The 18,309-nt window shown below is 47.4% G+C and overlaps 1 protein-coding gene across 1 annotated transcript in view; it reads left to right on the top strand.

Moving 5' to 3' along the window:
- The window catches only part of p3h2 (prolyl 3-hydroxylase 2), a 28,098-nt gene that overhangs the window by 7,301 nt on the left and 2,488 nt on the right, over positions 1–18,309 (top strand). The window contains exons 2-9 of the mRNA XM_057037239.1: positions 13,098–13,250; positions 13,322–13,511; positions 14,338–14,469; positions 15,861–15,988; positions 17,426–17,515; positions 17,865–17,905; positions 17,989–18,074; positions 18,147–18,274. Coding sequence (XP_056893219.1) covers positions 13,098–13,250; positions 13,322–13,511; positions 14,338–14,469; positions 15,861–15,988; positions 17,426–17,515; positions 17,865–17,905; positions 17,989–18,074; positions 18,147–18,274 — 948 coding nt within the window. The remainder of the gene's footprint in view (positions 1–13,097; positions 13,251–13,321; positions 13,512–14,337; positions 14,470–15,860; positions 15,989–17,425; positions 17,516–17,864; positions 17,906–17,988; positions 18,075–18,146; positions 18,275–18,309) is intronic.

Raw genomic sequence — 18,309 nt, 5'->3', positions numbered from 1 at the left:
AACAGATCATGGAATTTCTCTGTTTTTTGATTAAAAAGCGCAATTTTGTAATGTGAGAACATGGCTGGAATCAACACATGTAGTTCTTTCACCCATTTCTAATTATTGTGCATGTGCTCACACCTCTTGTCTGCGCTCCAGTAAACGGCTGCCAGCACAGATTTTCTTTGTTCCAACTTGAATGCATCTCCCAGGCTGCCTTTGCACGCTATCAGAATTAACCAGAATTTACCAAGCGGGCGAATGCTGGGTGTGGCATCGATGGATGGAGCTCTTCGCCTGCCAGGGAGCGCTCGTTTTCTGTCTCACAGTCTCTTGGTGGACGGTTTAATCGTTGTGGAGGAGTTTCAGGGAGTTTTAGTTGCTTTATTCTTAATTTCTGGGAATATGTGTTATATTCATATATATATGTGTTGATGTTGATTGTAGCAGCCTTTCTGTCAGTGTGATGAACACAATTAAACTGCTGTAATACATAAAAACATCTGCTCCATCACAGAGGTGCATGTAGTTTTTGCTACATTCCACTTGCAGGCCTGGCCTGTTTATTACAGGTACTTTGAAAACAAGTCTTTATCCCCGTTCATCCTTGAAGCTCCAGTCAGAGCAGAGCAGCTGTTATTATCGTTTGTTGCACTAGCGGCACACAACAGTCGGCGCTTCTCTCTTGTGGCCTGTTCAGTGAAAGGTCAGGCACGCTCGTGCTTTGTGATTTTAGCATTTTCAAAATTACACAGGTTCTGTAAGCATGTCATTTAGGAGGATTTCGGTAGCTTCTGTGTGTCCCCGGGCCATCGGAACCGTCCTCCTTTACCGTGACGTGATGTGAGGAATGTGGCTTTCAGGTTTTACGACCGGGGGTATTTAAATTTCCAGCAATTACCCCCCCAGCATTAAACAGGGTGTCGATTGTGGCATGTGCTGCCGGCTGGTGTCTGAGGACGGAGGGCCGCGGCGTTCGGAGCTAATGCGATCAACAGTCACCGGGTGCTGTGTCATGCGTCTGTCTGGGATGAAGTGAGGCAGGAAGGAGGCGAAAAATGAAGCTGGGTCCTTTCTCAGGGTCCCAGCATGAGCCAGCTGTGAACAGGGAGGAAATGAGGTCAGTTCCCTCTCTGGGAGTCACGTTTTTGGGGCCACCTCCTGCACACAGCAGCGGTGATGAGCGAGTTTCTTTTTTTAATCGTTTGCGTTGTTTTTTTGGACTTTGTCCTGACCCGATTGCTGGGGATTTCTACTCTTCCCCTCGAAAACATCCTGTTACCAGAGCAGTGACTCAGTGGAAATCCTGCCTTCACTGCCTGGACCTTTTCTCTGTACAGCTACACTTCAGTGATGTAGCTGTGACTCCCCCCGCCCACCATTTTTTTGATTTATTAAGTTGACAGAAAACAGAAGCACAAAGTTCTGCAATTATCATTCTAAAAAAGTCTGTCTGGACCAGTCGTGCCTCTCTATAGCTTTCCCAGCTGTGCGTGGGGTGACCGCTGGTCTAGACCCAAGGAAACAGATTTGCAGGGGGAAATTAATGCTTTTCTAAATCTAACCTGGAAAAACTGGAACAGTCCAGTCACGTTTGTACTTGAGCAAGAAGCTTCTACCTACATATAAAAATACTGAAAGCCCTAAAAAAAATATGAGTGCAAGATGTTAAATTCAGATGTATAAAAAAGGTGGAGAATACATTTCCAGGTGCTTTTGGCTCCTACACGCAGGTGAAGTGCCTTTTTGGTCCGCTTTATTTGTAAAGGACGCTCCCAAAACACAAAAGTTTGTGTTTGCTGCACAGTGAGTTATGTATGAGACAAAAGGTGAAGAAAAACACAATAAGGGTTGAGAATAAAGGTTTAGAAAGCAATTTCAAAGGAATAACTAAAAAAAAGCCATAAAAAGCTGATAATAAAATAGAAATAAAAGACAAATGATAGCAGACATTACGCAACTGTTATGCTGGATTAAAAACCAAAGATTAAATGTAAGATTTGAGCTGTGATTTAACAGGAGGTAGGGTGGGGGCCTTTTATTCCTAATGGGAGGAGCTCAGGAGGAGCCACAGAAAAAGCGCGATCGCCTCGTTTATTTATACTGGATTCAAAGGTTTTACAGGTGAAATAGCATTTCCTGCTTTTTGACTCTTCTTCATATGTAACTTGGCCATTCACTGTCAGTAAAATGCCATGTTGGTAAATCTCTGGAAATAGATCCTCCCAACGTCGGCCGGATTCCTCTGGTGATCCCGACAGGCTCGTCTTTTTTTGCTGAACTTTCTCTGTTTGTCAGCTGAACGTCGGGGATGCTGAATCAAAGAGTTCTGTGGGGGATTTGCCTCTTGACTGAAATAAGTTCCTCCCAGAGCAAACGGACTGGGCATCGGCCCTGGCACCGCTTGCACAAACACGACCATGCTTGGGTCAGCTGTTCAGCCTTACACCTTTAAAAGCGTGTAGGGAAGTTTAATTCAGCTTTATGGTCGGTCTCAGGCCCGGGGAGCCGGCTGGATCTGCCACTCAGGCCTGCCTCCAACATCAACATCCACGCCGTTTGTGTCGTGTTTGCCGACTTCTTGTCTGAAAACCGGAGCCAAGTCGTGGCTGCCGCAGAGTTAAGAAACAGACGTGCTTAATCCTCCTCCTTCCTCGCAGACTTTAACCCTCAGGATGTCAAGCACGTGTCCGAGGACTGCGAGTCTGGAATTTAGAAATGATTATCAGATGAATTCATTTGCCAGCGTTGGGATGAAAGGAAGTAAAAGACCTTCAGGGGCAGTTTTATTTATTTATTTATTTATTTATTAACCTCCATCTCTGCCAACCCACGTCTGCACTGTTGAGCGGATGGAGATTTGCACCTTTCCAGACTGCACCAACAGAATAATTAGCTACACGGAGAGCTCTTCTCTGCAAGGACTAGTTTGTAAGTTTGTTGTGTACGTTTTGGCTGGCGCTGGTGGGTAAATGCCTGAGGCGTGCACACGTGCACCTTAGCAGGGCGTGCTGTTGTGACATTTACAGCGTGTCCAGTTTGACATTTACAGGTAATCTTGTTTTTTGTTTGTCTTTCACACTTTCCAACGTGCTGTTAGGGGAGTCTTTTGGTTTTATCACCCGTGACCGCCGTAGCAACCGTTGCCAGGTGCATCGTCGGCCATCTGACAGACGCGTTTCTGAGTATTTGAAGACAGGTGTACAAATACGCTCCGCTGATACCAAGAGACACAGGAAGGTGCAGCAACGGCTCCATCAGAGCTGGTGGGGGTCACAATGACCCAGTCCTTACATATTTCAGTTTCTATGATAGCTTGGAGCAGAAGAAACAAACACCAAGTATGAATCCAAGTGTAGGCATGTGAAGGTAAAGGGATGTTTCTGTATCATGTCGCCTTCATCCCGGTCTGGGTCGGAGGGGCCGCGCGCTCTCTTTTGCGCTGATCCACATGGACCAGATCCACATGTTGCATCTCTTCCCCCGGCCTGTCACCAGGGTCCACAGATCTATTTATTCATCAAGTCTCTTCTATTGTAACGGCACTTTTATTCAAAGTTTGATTTAGCAGTGAGAGTTTAATTTTATTTAATCGCATTTCTGTCAGCTGAGCATTGTTCTCTATATACTGTATGTTTTATACAGTTTAAAAAAAGTTAATGGAGTCTAAGACGTGTCTGTTGTGACATATGAGAGGCAACAGACCTGATCCTCCTGATAATGGCTTCTACAAAAGCTTTCTCCCTCTTCTGTCCGTGTGAGGCAACGGAGCCACGCAGCCGGTTTGTTCCTGTTTTTACTGTCCTCCTGTGGCACCAGTGTGGCCAGTCAGTCAGCCTTCGGTTCTAAAATAGACTCAAATATTCTCTTAAATTTCAGATTGATTGCTTTGTCTATATTTGGCTGAAGTGACTTTCCCTTTCGTGCCAGAGAGGCTGGGGTTGAGAGCCTGATGGAAATGTTTGGGCAACTTTTAAAGATGGCAGTTTGGTCTGGACATGAACAACATCCACTCTGGACAATCACTCTATTTTGACTCTTTTTATTCCAATCTTATTCAAGCCAGCTGGTTTTTTTTATCCATCGTGAGATTTCTTGCTAAATCACCTCTTTAACCTTCCAGTTGCTGCTGGCTGCCAGCGTTTGAAACCATCAACTGTATCTTTGGTCTAATTTTAGGTGCAGGTGTAGGTCTGAAGGCCTCCAGGGAAGAACATTTCTGACCTTCTGAATACACTCGACACTTTTATTCCAGTTTCCACGTTCAAATCACCAACACTCATCTCCTCAGGGCACGTTTGATGGGGTGAGGCCTTCCAAAACATCACTTTTACCTCAGATTTTCCACACTTTAAAACATGCTACTATCAAGCATAAAGATGAGAAATTCCTCAGCCGGATTTTCCACAGCAGCGAGCCACACTGCTCAAATGAAAACAGATTCCTCAATTTTCAGACCAGATCAACAGTTTTGGGGGATATTTAGTCTGTTTGGTGGCCAGAACCGACCCTTGGGCTATTCTGTTCAGAACTGGCAACACAAACACAGACAATAAATGCTCCCATCCCACATGGAATAACTGCAATCATGCACAAATAAACAGGCATTCATCTTCTTCTTACTGCCACATGCTGGATTGGGGGGTGAAAACCTTTAATAACTTGAAATTACCAGGTCACTTTTTAGGTAATAATGCAGCATTTACGAACTTTATATTTACTTCACTGGCATCCTCTGATCCCATGTGACTTTACAGATAAAAACACTTTTACTTGAGGGGGGGCAGACTCTTGGTGTGTGGCCTTACAGGATATTTTACAACAGGAAATACAATCTAAACAGCTTTATCAACAGACAAGCAAATACTGCGGGAGTGTAAACAGCCTGCCCACAGCTGGATCGGCTCCCTCCAGGGTTCTCCTGTTATTTTTTTCCCCTTTATATCACACTTGAAGGCTTCTGCCATTGGTTTCCTTTGTGCTGCCTGTGAGAACACAGCCCCTCCTAACTCGGCCCGATGCTCAGACTTTTACTCTGGCTTTAATTTGGCATGGAGTAAACACTTAACACACAGATTTGGAGACAAACAGTGCCAATTTGGATCCAGTAGTCTTCACTCACGTAGCAAACGTGTGCTGCTGCAAGCGCATATTTGCGGTGTTACAAAGAACAATAGGGGACGGAGGTAAAGTGGAAGCAGCTTTTGTAACGGAGAGTGGAAATCTGGCCATATTTAAGTCCTGAAGGCGAAAGCACGCGGAGCGTATCACTACCGCCAGATTCGAGATGTTGAGTGGTTCTGCGTGTTCCCTAGTTAAGGATTAGCTAAGGTGAGGGGAAACTCTGGCTGCTCCCATGGGCCCCTCTGAGGTTGCTTAAACCGATGCATATGTTCAAATGAAATTACATACAGGATCCAGAGCTTTACGCTTTGATTCATGTTGTCCAAACCCCACAGTTTTGATTACAGCCCTGCAGTCCTGCTCTGCCCTGTTATCAGCTGAACATATAGTCTCCTGTGTGTGGGCAGCACTGGGTTATCTCACTGTCACTGCTCTCCGCTTCAATCACACCACAGCAAAACGCTTCAAGGCTAAAGGCAGAACCTGAAATGGGCTCTCCTCAGAGGTGACTGTTTGTTGAACGAGATTTTCCTGCTGTTGGGATCGACGCCCTCATCGGAGTTTTTATTGTAGCGGCCCCCAGCCACACGTCTTTGCCCCTCCGTCACTGCCTGAGAATGTGAGGCATTCTGGCTCCTGGGAAGTCTCACCTCGTCAGCCCATCTACCGAATCCCCGACCTGAGCCCAGTCCAGCTGCTCGCAGTCAGCATCTACCCAGAGAAGGAGCCCGTGCATCCACCTGGGCCTTAACTGTCGACGGTGAGGGGTGGACAGGAGCTGACTTGCTTACACATTTGCCTATTTTACACAATTCTTGTTTATCTGCAGGTCGAGTCAAACAGAAAATGTGTTTCTTTTGAAAGCAAAGACGAATCATTTGGATTTTTACCGCTGTGGAAAACATCTGCCGTCATACATCTGGGGGAGGTAGTGGGAGGGAAACACAAAACTTAACCTAAATCCCCCCGACCTCATGGGAAACGTCTGGAGATCAATATCACGTGGACAGAAGTGTGTGTGAGAGGGAATTCCAGTGAGCGTGCTGTGTGTCAAGCAGGTTAGATTGGTGTAATGTGACAGCGTCAACGGGAGAGCATCATGTGTGTGAACAGAGCGCTAATCTGGAGGCGTCTGAAGAATCATGGTTCCTACGCACAGTTGCAGTCCTCCACATGACCTTGCAGACATGGAGGCAGGAGCACGAGGGGGAAGAGGACTCTGGATCATGGGCTGGAAAATAAAAGTCAGGTGTAGCTTCTACAGCTAGTTTTTTACATCCCATCTCACTCAATTTTATCCTTTTACTTTATAAGACGTCTTTGCAAACTATAGCCTCAGGAAGGAGGCCAGAGGAGTCCTCTTGGCTGTTGACAGGATTTTATTAGCAAGTGTTGATAGGCTATTGTCAGATCTCTTCTGTCTGATTTCTGCTGCAAGGGTGTATTTCCATTGTTGAAATTCTCTTACGTTCAATCTGATTTATAGCTCTGCCTGTAATTTCCAGCGACGCCATGTAAACGACTTCATAGTTCCCCAGGAACTGACCCACCCCGTCCAACTCATTGTCCCCTTTGGACTTTTTGTCTCTTTGCTTCAGTGATAAGCTGCGTTGCTCGCTGTGAGACAAAGACAGAGGTCAGTGGTGGACGTTGAACACCGCCTCTGTGCCGCCACCAGCAGCTCAGGGCTAAAGAGCCTGAGCGTGCATTCTTCAGTGCTTTAGCTAATCCTTCAATAATGCAGGCTTCTCTTTTTCACTTTCTCGACCCTTGCCATTTTCTGAAGCATGCCTGGGGGGCTCTGCCTTCTCCGTGCGCTCATGGGGAGGCGGCTTGATTAATTGGTTGAAACTATTGGCCGGGACTCTGTCATTGTTAAAGTTAGAGAGAAAAAAGATGCATGTATCACCTCAGTGGAGAGCCGGATGAAACAGGAGACGAACCTCGGGGCTGTTCTCCTTCCAACCAGGCCTACAATAGATCACACTCGCTGCCAGCTGATGATAACGACCTGTCATATTTAGGCAATATCCTGTTTTTAACTTCCCTTCGCACATCGGGGAGTGTTTCTAAGCATCCATCTTCAGCTCTCAGGGGCGCTACGCTATCAGAAAATCCCCCACAGCTGTTGCGTAACTCCTCGTCCTCTAAAAGCCCCCAATCACTACAACCCTGACCGATTCCCACATGAACAAATACACTTAATTTGTTTCTGCCTGCTGCCCCAACAGGTCACGAGCCAAGGCGTTGGATGAATGGCGCTATTGTGCGCACGCGGACACGCATCCCGCAGCCTTATAAACACACACTTGTCGCGACTCCTTATCGGGTTGAAGAGTGAACACTTTAAAAAATGCTTAGCCGACGTCACTGCGTGAGTCCCCCCGGAGTGGAAAAACTGAGCGCACCCACACAGTCACGTGAGAGGGTGACTCTTGACCCCTGTACATGAGCGGTCTGCCCATAAATGTTTCTCGTAATGTTCCTCACAGACAGGAAAGTCCCACCGTCTCTGGAGGTTTGCTGGGGAAGCAAAGTGAAGGGCTGCAACATTTTGAGTGGTTTGAACTGATGTTGTCTGCGCTGGGTCGCAGTTCACCAGTGAGAGATTTTAAAAGACCGAGTTGAGTTCTACAACTTCACCAGCTGCGACTGCTCTGCTTGTCCGCCACGATTTTCCTTCGACATGCTTCACGTCCTTTGGACGCCATCGTGATCAAACGTGTCCAAATAAAGAGGGTCAGCTTTTATTAAAGGGTTCAGTGTCGATGCTCATTGCTGCGTACGTGAGCTACAGCATAAATGCAGCTATAAATCCACCTTCATTTGCAAGATTAAGGCCAGTGAACTGGGGAACTCATTTCCTGTCGACTGCTGGAAGACCTGAGGTCCATGCATGCATTTATTTATGGGAAACCTAATTATTAGATGTTTCCGGGGGAAACGCTCCCCAATTTTAGTGTAGATACCCAGCATGTGGAATCCAGTTCCATTCTATGCGCAACTTTTATACACACTCCATCCTCAGCAAAAACTGTTTCCAGTCCTAAAAAGGGTCCTTTGTGTCAAATGAAAATTGGGAAACTGCGGTATAAAAATAAGATGTAGGTCTGTGTTGTGTTTTCAGAACGTCCAGGTGGAGTGTGTGTAGCTTGTGTGTAGACTGTATTTTAGGCGGAGAACGTGAGAGGCTTCAGAGGTGATTTTCCACCCTGTCTGCATTAATAAAAACACGCACACCTTGTGTTTTCAAGGGTTCCGTACAAAGCCACCCTTGTGTGCGCAGAAAGTGTCCAGGAAGTGAGATCAGACATGGGGGGGGGTGCAACAGTGGGCAAAAGATACAGCCGAAGATGCCTTGTTGGTGGTAGCAGACAGCAAACATACATACGTAGGGGGAGTAGCGTCTCCGTCTTGGCGCCCCTGCGGCTGGAGTAGAAATGGAGAAGATGGGTCATTTCCCTCTGCGGCCAGATGATGTCCGCTACGGTGCAGATGTACAGCAACCGCCTCACTTCATGTCTTCCAGCTTCCACCTTATAATGAGCTGTTTTGATAACTAATAGCGCCTGTTTCATATTTTGGCTCCCTCATTCCCACAGTGGTCAGGTCTCATTTTCCGGCTTAATGAAAGCCAGCAGCTTTGCAGCACATGGCTTTGACACGCAAGACTAATCCGAAGCCGAGGCGCTCTCCTACACACAGCAGGCTTATTCTACCATTGTTTATTCTTGTATGCCGATGGAGGATGTATAGGAAACCTCACAGACGAGCGGCGGCACAGGGAGCGCCTTTTTCCGAGCCCGTCACCTCTCCCGCGTCTTCAAAGACTAATGAAAGAGGCTTTACAGCAGCGACAGTGGTCAGGGGGTTTTCAGGCATTCCTTTGACATTACCTTATAGGAGGAACTCGCCGTGGCCCAGGGTGCGGCAAGGACAAGGCAGAAAGGGGCCACTGTGCGTAGCTGTCGGCAGGACAGAGAGATGAGAGAAAGGAGGGGGAACAAGGGCAGCGAGGACGTCAAGATGGATAACTCTTACCCATGACATCATCGAGAGGAAACGCACCTTTTTACATGCAGGGTGTTCGTTAGCCTCGCCGAAGTTACGACGGCTGTGAAGGTGCAAACAAAAACACCAGTCAGAGTCCAGATTTTGTGTTAAAGTGCTATTTGATCCCACAGCAGAGCGAAAGCAAACCCTGGTCTGCTTCATGTTAATGGAGATTATGGCTCCACTAATCCGCACCTTCAGTGTACAGTGGAAACATTATGTGGCCTGTGTGTGTACAGTAAGCACATGCCGAGCACCTTTTTGTCCATCAGAGCTGCTGAGTCGATGAAACTTGGTCTGCACACGTGAAGGGAAGGCTAATTTGCCCGGACTGTAATGTTTCCCCACATACATCTTCACCAACTCGCCACTGCATTTTTGTCAGGTTCACTCGTGTGTTTGGACAAGTCCAGTCAAAAGAATTAATCTTAAAGACAAAATCTGCCCATGTCTGGCCAGACAGGGGTGGCCATATTTGGGATTTCGCGTCCAATATAAATACTCTAAAACGGTCACGAGTTGTTTTCCAGGCCTCCATGAATTCCTTGGAAGATCCTTGAACTGTCAATCAAAGCAATCCTAAGTGGCAGGAAGCAGCGATTCACTGAGACATCATCCACATTGGGAAAGTTTGTTGCCGTTGACGATAATTTACAACTGGCCGCAAAATAAAGTTGATGAAGAAGGGAGCCACTCTGTGAGGCAGCGTATTTTTGAGGCACAAACTTCTCATCCTTAAACATTAAAGGTGCTGAAATGTTTGAGTGCACCTGCTGCGTTTCCTGACCCACCAGACACATAATCACGAGGTTTACTCTTGTTTTTAGGGGCAAATCCTTAACAAATGCCTCAGGGGTAAATATTGGTTTCACTGGCAGTGGACTTGCTGTTCCTCTGCTGCTTTATGGAGCAAAATGACCTTTAAATAGGTAGAGCAGGGCTAATTACAGATGTTTATGTCCCAGCTATACAGGAAAAATGTCCATTAGCATTGATGTGCATCAATAAATATTTGTGCCTGGCTGGAACTTGTTAGATGACCAAATCCCTGAGGTGCTTATATCTGGAGATGCCTCCTTAACATTCCTCGGACTGCTGGACCGTCCTGCACGCTGGGACATTCCCACTGCAGAAATACCTCCAATCATCCATATCAGTCATCCCAGCCTGAGAGCGGGACCCCTTCTCCTACAGGAACCGTTACTGGCTGTGTACCAGAGCTGTTATCGCACATGCAGATGTTTCATCTGGAATGCCTTCGATGCAGGAGGGACAGACTGTGCTGTACTGCTCTGCAGGTCGGAGATGATTGAAGGTGTTATTCGGGCCAGTATTTCCCCGCATGTGTGCAACAACAAAGCCCCCTCCCTGAATCCACCTGTGATGCAAAAGATAGAAATGAATTCAGTGCTGCTCTGACTAATTTTGGAGACATTTACTTACATACAAATGGGTGCATAAAAAAGTAAATAAAGCAAACTTTGGAAGCCCTACTGGAGGCGTAAGAACCTCATCCAGGTGCACTGTACGACATTGGGTTTGGAGTGAAACACACTCCGCTCTGACCTCAGCAGCAGCTACACTGGCAGGTCGCAGTGAAAAGGGGCCAGAAAGTGACGGAATCCGTCTTGTGAAAGGTGATGGAAGTTTACAGTAGAGGTCACGCCCTGCGGGGACCCGGCTCAGTCTGGGACGTGTGAGTGGCGGGTGTGAATGTTGGCCTGTCGGTGTGGGCGAATTATAATAAATTGCAGGGCTCCAGAATAGCTGCGTGGTTAAAATACAGTTGACGCCTTCACACCAGCGCGGGCAGGCCTGACGCACGCCCGCCGTCCCCTCCTCACACAGGGAGGACTCTCGGAACCAGCTGCTCTTGTCCTGAGCACTGTATAATCTCGGGCTAAACCCATGATAGATTCTTGCTCATTCATCCTGAGGGAGGGGGGGGGGGGTGCTTTAAATAATCCTATACGAGCACATGTTTTCACTTCACCATCTTTCAATACAGGCCTTAGATTTCCTGGAAACCTCCAGACTTTTATTTTTCCAGGAGAAGTGAGAACAAGTGTCCGATAGTGCTCCTCCTGCAGATCAACCCTGGCAAAGATCTCAGACGGCACTGTTTATTCCTGAAGCCTTCTCTTAACGCCGCCTGTAATGCCAGTTTATCTCCTGACCGACAGCTCTGGCCCACGCTGGTCCCATTCATGTGGTAGATCTGCTCATGGCTGACAGAGAACTGTGACTTTGATTGATCTCAGCAGAGCTTTAGAGACTCCACATCATTGGCCCTTTTTTCACCAACAGTTCCAGGAACCTTTACTACTGGGAATCAGTGTGTTTTTGTTCCCCCAGCAACTCAAAGTTCCTGAAAATTCGTTCACTTTGATTGGGTACTGTGGTTTGATCCACTGAGACGGATGTGTTCGGTTCTGCGGCTTCTTAGCGTCTCACTTCAGATTCTGCCCTCTACTAGGCACCTTTGGGAGGACGGTTTGGGGCTGGGAGAGGTTTAATCCCTCCAGGTAATTTAATCAGGTTCTTTTTTAGTCTGCATTCAAAATGCCAAGTGAGTGTTAAAAGTTCCTGTGGTGGAAGAGCTGCTATTGTTGAACCAACCTGGCTGGGAGCTGCTGCTCTGCACAGATGTACATGTTTATGATGATACGGCGACGCCACAACACCAGAAACACAAAGCAGAGATGGAGAGAAGAGCCCAAAACCCTGGATCGTTTTGTCTACATTTACCACAGAAGGTCCTTGTTCCACCTTATTCTTTAGTCTTGAGGCTGAATGAAACATGCCAACAGATAAACTAAAGATGTGAACACACCAAATCAAGCCTCCCTCCCAATGCTTTGTGGACATTTCATAGTTCATATTGAGCTACTGAAGATTTTGGCCTCAGAACTTGCCAAGAATGTCCAGCTGGCTGTTTTCTTTCCTTCTTTCCGTCCACATGCAGGAGGCCTCACACTGACGCCCCTCTGACAGGACGGAATTGTGCCGATCCAGCTTTTAAAATCATAGATAGTGTGAATTCCTGAACTGTGACATCACAGAGCAGAGGGACGAGTGTTGAGAACCTCTGGGCCAGGCTTGTTTCTGGCTGACCTTCACAGCTGTCCGGACAGAAGCTGGGATCTGCTTCAGGTTTGCACCTGTTGGAAGCACGGAGGATTTAAATAACCGCTATCAGATGTTGCTGCGACGCTGAGGTCAAGTTGCTGCACCGTGGAATAAAGTGCTTCCAGCCCTCGATCCTAAACTCGGAGAATTCTGGATGATTTTTGTCTCCTTTATATGCCAAAAGAATTAAAATTGGCAGCCCGACTACAGTTTTATTCAAGTGTAGGAATTGGCTCCTTGTTATGGTTCAGATGGATGAACGTTGGCTGTTGAGCAAAACAGAATCATCTTTAATAGGATAAAATAGCATTTAATGGTTGACAGGTTTTGGACAGCTCTATTGTCATGTGTTGTTTAATCAGATGCTCCATTATCAACTTTGCCGGCACTTTATCACCTCCCAGCAGCGTCTCTTGTCCACCTTTTCCTTTTGGCCCCGGACCAAGGGAGTGTGGGCGTGTTTGTCCATTATTAAAGACGGCTGTCTGTAATGACAAGATTTGTGTGGGAACGGTGGTTTTTCTGTACTTTAAAGCCTAAATAAACCAAAGAGGTGCCAGGAATAGAAAAGGTTTCGGTGAACCCTCATATTTTCTGCTTGAGAGGCTTCAGGAGAACATCTGGAGGCTGATTTAAAGAAAATAAATAATTAAATAAATTTTAAAATCTTTAAAAGGTTTCACAGTGTGCATTATCTCCACAAGGTGTCGCTAAATCTAACTCACCGAGGAAAACCCTGATACTGTCCTGAGATTGTGAGATCCTTTACTTTCTCTCCACCAACTCGGCTTTCCTCCGTCTCCCCTCAGCTGAAGCAGCCCGACAAGGCGGCGGCGGCTGCCCACACCTACTTCCAGGCCAACCCAGAACACGTGGAGATGGGCAAGAACCTGGAGCAGTACAAAGACCTGCAGGGTGTCCAGGAGGCCCACTTTGTGGACAGAGAAGCCCGGCCTCATCAGGTATTTCCGGGAATTTGGCAGGTTGACATTCGGGTTGCTGAACCTTCGTGATCTCCCGTCCTCCAACACAGCGCTCCTTCACGGCGGCAGTGAAGCTGTACGATAAAGGGGACTTTGAGGGTTCCGTCGCTCTGTTTGAAGAGGCCCTGGTGGAGTATTACAAAGCAGACGTGGAATGTCGCGCTCTCTGCCAGTGGCCGCAGAAGTTCGAGGGCTACGACTACCTGCGCTACCGTTACAGCCTCTATGAAGTCATATCAGGTGAGACCCGGGAGCCTCCTTCACCGTTACAGGTGTGTGTGTGTGTGGTGTGTGTGTGTGGGGTTACGGACATAAATCAGGCCTTTCCGCGCAGCAGCCAGTCATTAAACGGGGTTTGATTTCCAACATAAAAGCTCCAGTTGCGTAAACACAGCAAAGAAGTGGCGTGTTTATATTTGACTTATAATCAGGGTGTTATTTTTCGCCACGCCAACAGCAGGAAACGGAGATTAAAGTTGATTAGTGCGGTGATTTAGTGAGCTGTGATTATTTAAATTTGGCAATAGATTTAACCCCTCGTGCGTGTGCGTGTGTGTGTGTGTGTGGGGGGGTTACTTTTTTCAACTCCTCTGAAAACTGAAACAACACACGTCCCTGCTGTTACCATGACAACAAGAGTGCTGCAGCTGCTCCTGTGACCTCACTGTCCATTAATGTTCACACACTTGGCCTTAATGCCAAACCAGCTTAACCTCAAATGAGAAAATAAGAAATCTGCCACTTAGTTTGCGATCAGCTACTCTTTGTTTCCACTGAACCATCTGAAAATCTACTTTGTGCAGTTTATACGTGCCAGTAACTTACGACAGGGGGGCGCTACTTCCTTCTGTTTATTTAACTGCTTGAAAATCAAGTTTATCCAAGACAAAAACTGAATCAACTTAAACTGAGGTATGCTAGCAATTAGCAATGTTGAATTATTATCTATAGCTAACCAGGCTAACAGTGTTAGCACTGCAGGTCTTTACATTTGTAACCTCAGTAATCTAAATCAGACGAGGCCAATATCAAACTTTCTTTGAGCAGAAATGTATCGTGTGTGCAGATCACTTCACTCAGGTCCTGCACTGCGAGCACGAGTGCGTCCGGGACCTCGCCACGCGGCCGGGCCGCCTCTCGCCAATGGAGAACTACCTGCCTCTGCACTACGACTACCTTCAGTTCGCCTACTTCCAGGGTAGGCACACACACACACACACACACACACACACACACACACACACACACACACGCTCACTAATTGGAATCAATCACCAGATCCACAGTGTCTGACAAGCATCCCTCTCTAATATGGGTGTATCCAGTGTTTGTGCCTCAAGTCTTCTGTTGACGAAAGATAAAATAAAGACGTTTCTGGCCCGACTACAAAGTGTTTAACAGCTGTGAGGTCACCGCGTTTTCTGTAATAAGCATGTGGATCTAATAAAGCCGGTCGATGATGGGTCGCACACAAACCCGCAGACAACGGGCTGATTCATAACAGCCCTTTTTAACTATGCGGCTGAAGTTAAAACACCTCACGGTTCCGTCTGATTTGCAGTCTTTTCACTTATTGCTGATGTTGGTCTCCGTGTAATGCCGCAGAGCTCCTCGTTGCCACGGAGATTCATGGGACAAAAATGTCTTTTATCAGGCCATTTTAATCAAAACAAGGCAAACGTGAATCCTCTGAGCAGCCGCCTCCACAGGAGAAGGTCGTGCTCGGGCTGCCTCAGAGCAACAAACCCAACGAAGGTGTGCAAATACGGTAGTGTGTGTGTGTGTGTGTGTGTGTGTGCGTGTGTGTGCGTGTGTGTGATCAGTACATAGAGGCTAGGTGTGTTAGCTGCTGACGTTTCCTCAACACATCCACAGTGATGTTTCGGTGTTTGACCCGGAAACACCGGGCCGGTACTGACCCGGGAACAGCTGATGGCAGCAGAAACGCTGTCTGACGCCAGGCCAAGACAGGAAGTCTTTGGGTAACCGTGTGCCTTTTATGAGCTAGTTAAGGGATTTTGCGTATACTCGGCAGCTGCGGTGTGTCAGAGAAACTGTTTTCAGGTGTGTGTGTGTGTGTGTGTGTGTGTGTGTGTGTGTGTGGGGGGGGTGATCAGTACATAGAGGCTCTGGATCTGGGAGGACTGTGTGTTTGTACTGACTTTATGCATCTTGGATCTTGGTTGTGTGGTACTGGCTGTCTCTTTTGCTTAATTATCCCACTTCATTAACAAGATTTGTGTGTGTGTGTGTGTGTGTGTGCATGTGCGTGCACGTGCGTGCGTGCATGTTTGTGCCACAGTTTGAATTCCAATTTCATTACCATCATGGGACAAAAGGTCTTTCATCAAGATAGTGGAAAAACAGTGACACACACACACACACACACACACACACACACACACACACTTTCCTTTATGAGGCCCGGTATTAACAGTCCCTTACCATAACCTTAACCTAAACCCATGTCTAACCTTGGCAGGGTTAACCAGCCCAACTTTAACTTTATGCTGGTTAATACGGTGCAGGTTGGTGTCGCTGAACCCTTACGAAGACTTTTAAACCAGGCGTAACTTCCTGTGTCCACAGTGGGCCGACTGGAGGAGGCGCTGCGCTCTGCTCTGTCCTATCTGCTGTTCCACAAGGGGGAGGAGTTTGTGACGGAAAACGTGGCGTATTACAGAGGGGCGCTGGGACACGATGGCGAGCCCAGAGAGGTCAGTACCTGCTGCCGACGGTTTGGATTATATGTCACGATGTCTCCGAGCCACGTGCGTGAATAACGCACCTTTTTAAAGGGCCGTGTAACCGAGACGATAGATGCAGACTGTGGTGTGTGTTCAGTGTGTTTTGCTGACTTTCTTGGATGGATTTGCCACTCCTGGTTGGCAGCGCTGATGTTTTAGAGTTTGCTTTTCTCTTGTTCCGCTTCCAACCCAAATTCTGCTGCATCGGTGGTGTTTCAGAAGCCATTTCCTCCCCTCAGTCTTGGGATTTTAGAACTGAAACACTGCGAGCGACAGAAAATGAACTCCTCCATTCATCCACTGCATAATGAGAATTGAACCGTTTACACAGCCTCCCCGGCGAGGCGCCCGTCGTGGTCCTGGGAACACGTGACCTGACATTACTGCAGGTTTCAGCTCACACCTGTGTTTTCCAGCTCTTTGTTTACATTCCTCCAGTCAGTTTACCAGGCAGTCATTGCTCGGCACGTCGCCTCTCCTCTCCCGCTCCAGCCTCAGGGAGCTCGTTGGCCACAGCCTGGGGGAAAGTGGTGTCAGAGCACCCGCAGAGGGGCACCGAACAGGTCGCCAATTGTATGAAAGGCGGTCCGGCAGGCAGTTCCTCTTTAAACGCCGAGCCGTCATCATCATCCTCAGCTATGACTTCACTTCCTGTGGACGCCACCCATGTGGCCGTGCCTGTTTTGTGTTGAGTCACGAACTTTTACATTTATTTCACCTCTGTCGATGGAATTTAATTCAGCTGTATTTATGTGCCCTCAAGACTGTCTCCAGGCTCCATCTGTTAACGTGCACACCAATAATGGGGGGAGGGTGTTGTCATTATGCAGATGTTATTTGCAGCCTATTATCTTTAAATGATTATAGGATGTCTAGCGGGGGATTATGCTACCCGACCTAAGTTAAACCAGTCTAACCAGGCCTTCTGGTCAGACCTACCGCAGCCCTTCACTATTAGCTCATAGTGTCATTAAATATAATAAAAGTACGCTGGTTTATTTTTGAGGGCTGTAGCGAAGCCGGCAGATTTGCTTGGTACCTGCCTGTATTTTATCCTCTCAGTTGGAAATGGTCTGTTGTTATGATTGTTGGCCTCTGAAGTGTTTTCTCTCATCAGTTTATGTTACACCTCAGCGGCATTATTACCACACTTGACCTGAGAGGGAGCTGCCTTCCTTTAAAACCATATTCCTGCGTCACTCAGGGAGCCGCAGTAAAACTGTCACCAGACAGAGATGGCTCATGGCTCGCACGCTCCATTAGCGTCGGCAATGAGGCGCAGCGAGAGGAGAGGGAGAGATGTTTCCTTTCTGTGCTTCAATGCACGAAAGGTCTTTACTTCCTTCACTGTTCTGTCAGGAAAGGATCGGCCTCGCTTCTCTCTGACAAACCTTTTTACGCTCACAGGAAGCTGTGTGGTACCTCCGGAGGCACAAGCAGGAACTGGAGCTCCTCCTGATCGGCAGTGGAACCATGGGTGTGGAATTCACTGAAGGGGTAATGGAACACGACTTTCTTTACTTTTATGTGTAGCTATAAAGCAGCCTGTAAGGGCTCACTGACAGACCGGTGCCCTTTAATTCTGTGAAACTGGAAGGAAAACGGTGCCATTTAAAAGGTACTTATTTATAAGCCAGTCCAGATGTTGCTAATAAAGAGCAGATCTGCTGGATGTGGTAACTGGTCCAGTTCTCTCTGAATGGGGCAGAGCAGGGTAACAGGTGTCTGGCACGGATTTGACACACTGTTTTCTCTGTAAACAGCGACGCCCTGTGGCCAAAACCGAATAGTGCAATGTTATTTTGCATTGTTACGTCACTTATATATTTATTTTCCTTTTTTGTAGAATTATTGGAGCAGCACAGGGGGAAGAGACGACTACTCACGGTGAGGTTAAACACCAATTGGTTCTCATTTCTCTGAGGTGATCTACACATGTTAAACGCGTATTCTCTGTCATGCTCCTTCAGGATTCCCTCCAGTACAGACGGCTGGATGGAGTATGTTCCTATCTCAGAGAAGAAGAAAGTCAGGGCCGTCGCTCAGCTCAGAGAAGGCAAGCGGCGGCAAGAAAGTGGTCACAGTCAGCGTGATCTGTGTTTGTGACTGTGCTCCCTGGTGTGTGAAGGTGGTCCCCTGCTGTATGACGGCGTGCAGCTGGTGCAGAACTCTGCAGCCTTGAACGGGACCCAGCGAGTGCTGCTGGATCAAGTGATAACCCGAGAGGAGTGTTCGGCACTTAAACACCTGGCACACGTGAGGCCCTCTCCCTCACGAGTCTTTGGTGTTTT

Source organism: Takifugu flavidus, chromosome 7 (assembly GCF_003711565.1).
Source record: "Takifugu flavidus isolate HTHZ2018 chromosome 7, ASM371156v2, whole genome shotgun sequence".
Classification (NCBI taxonomy): domain Eukaryota; kingdom Metazoa; phylum Chordata; class Actinopteri; order Tetraodontiformes; family Tetraodontidae; genus Takifugu; species Takifugu flavidus.
This window is presented reverse-complemented; position numbering and strand designations above follow the sequence as displayed.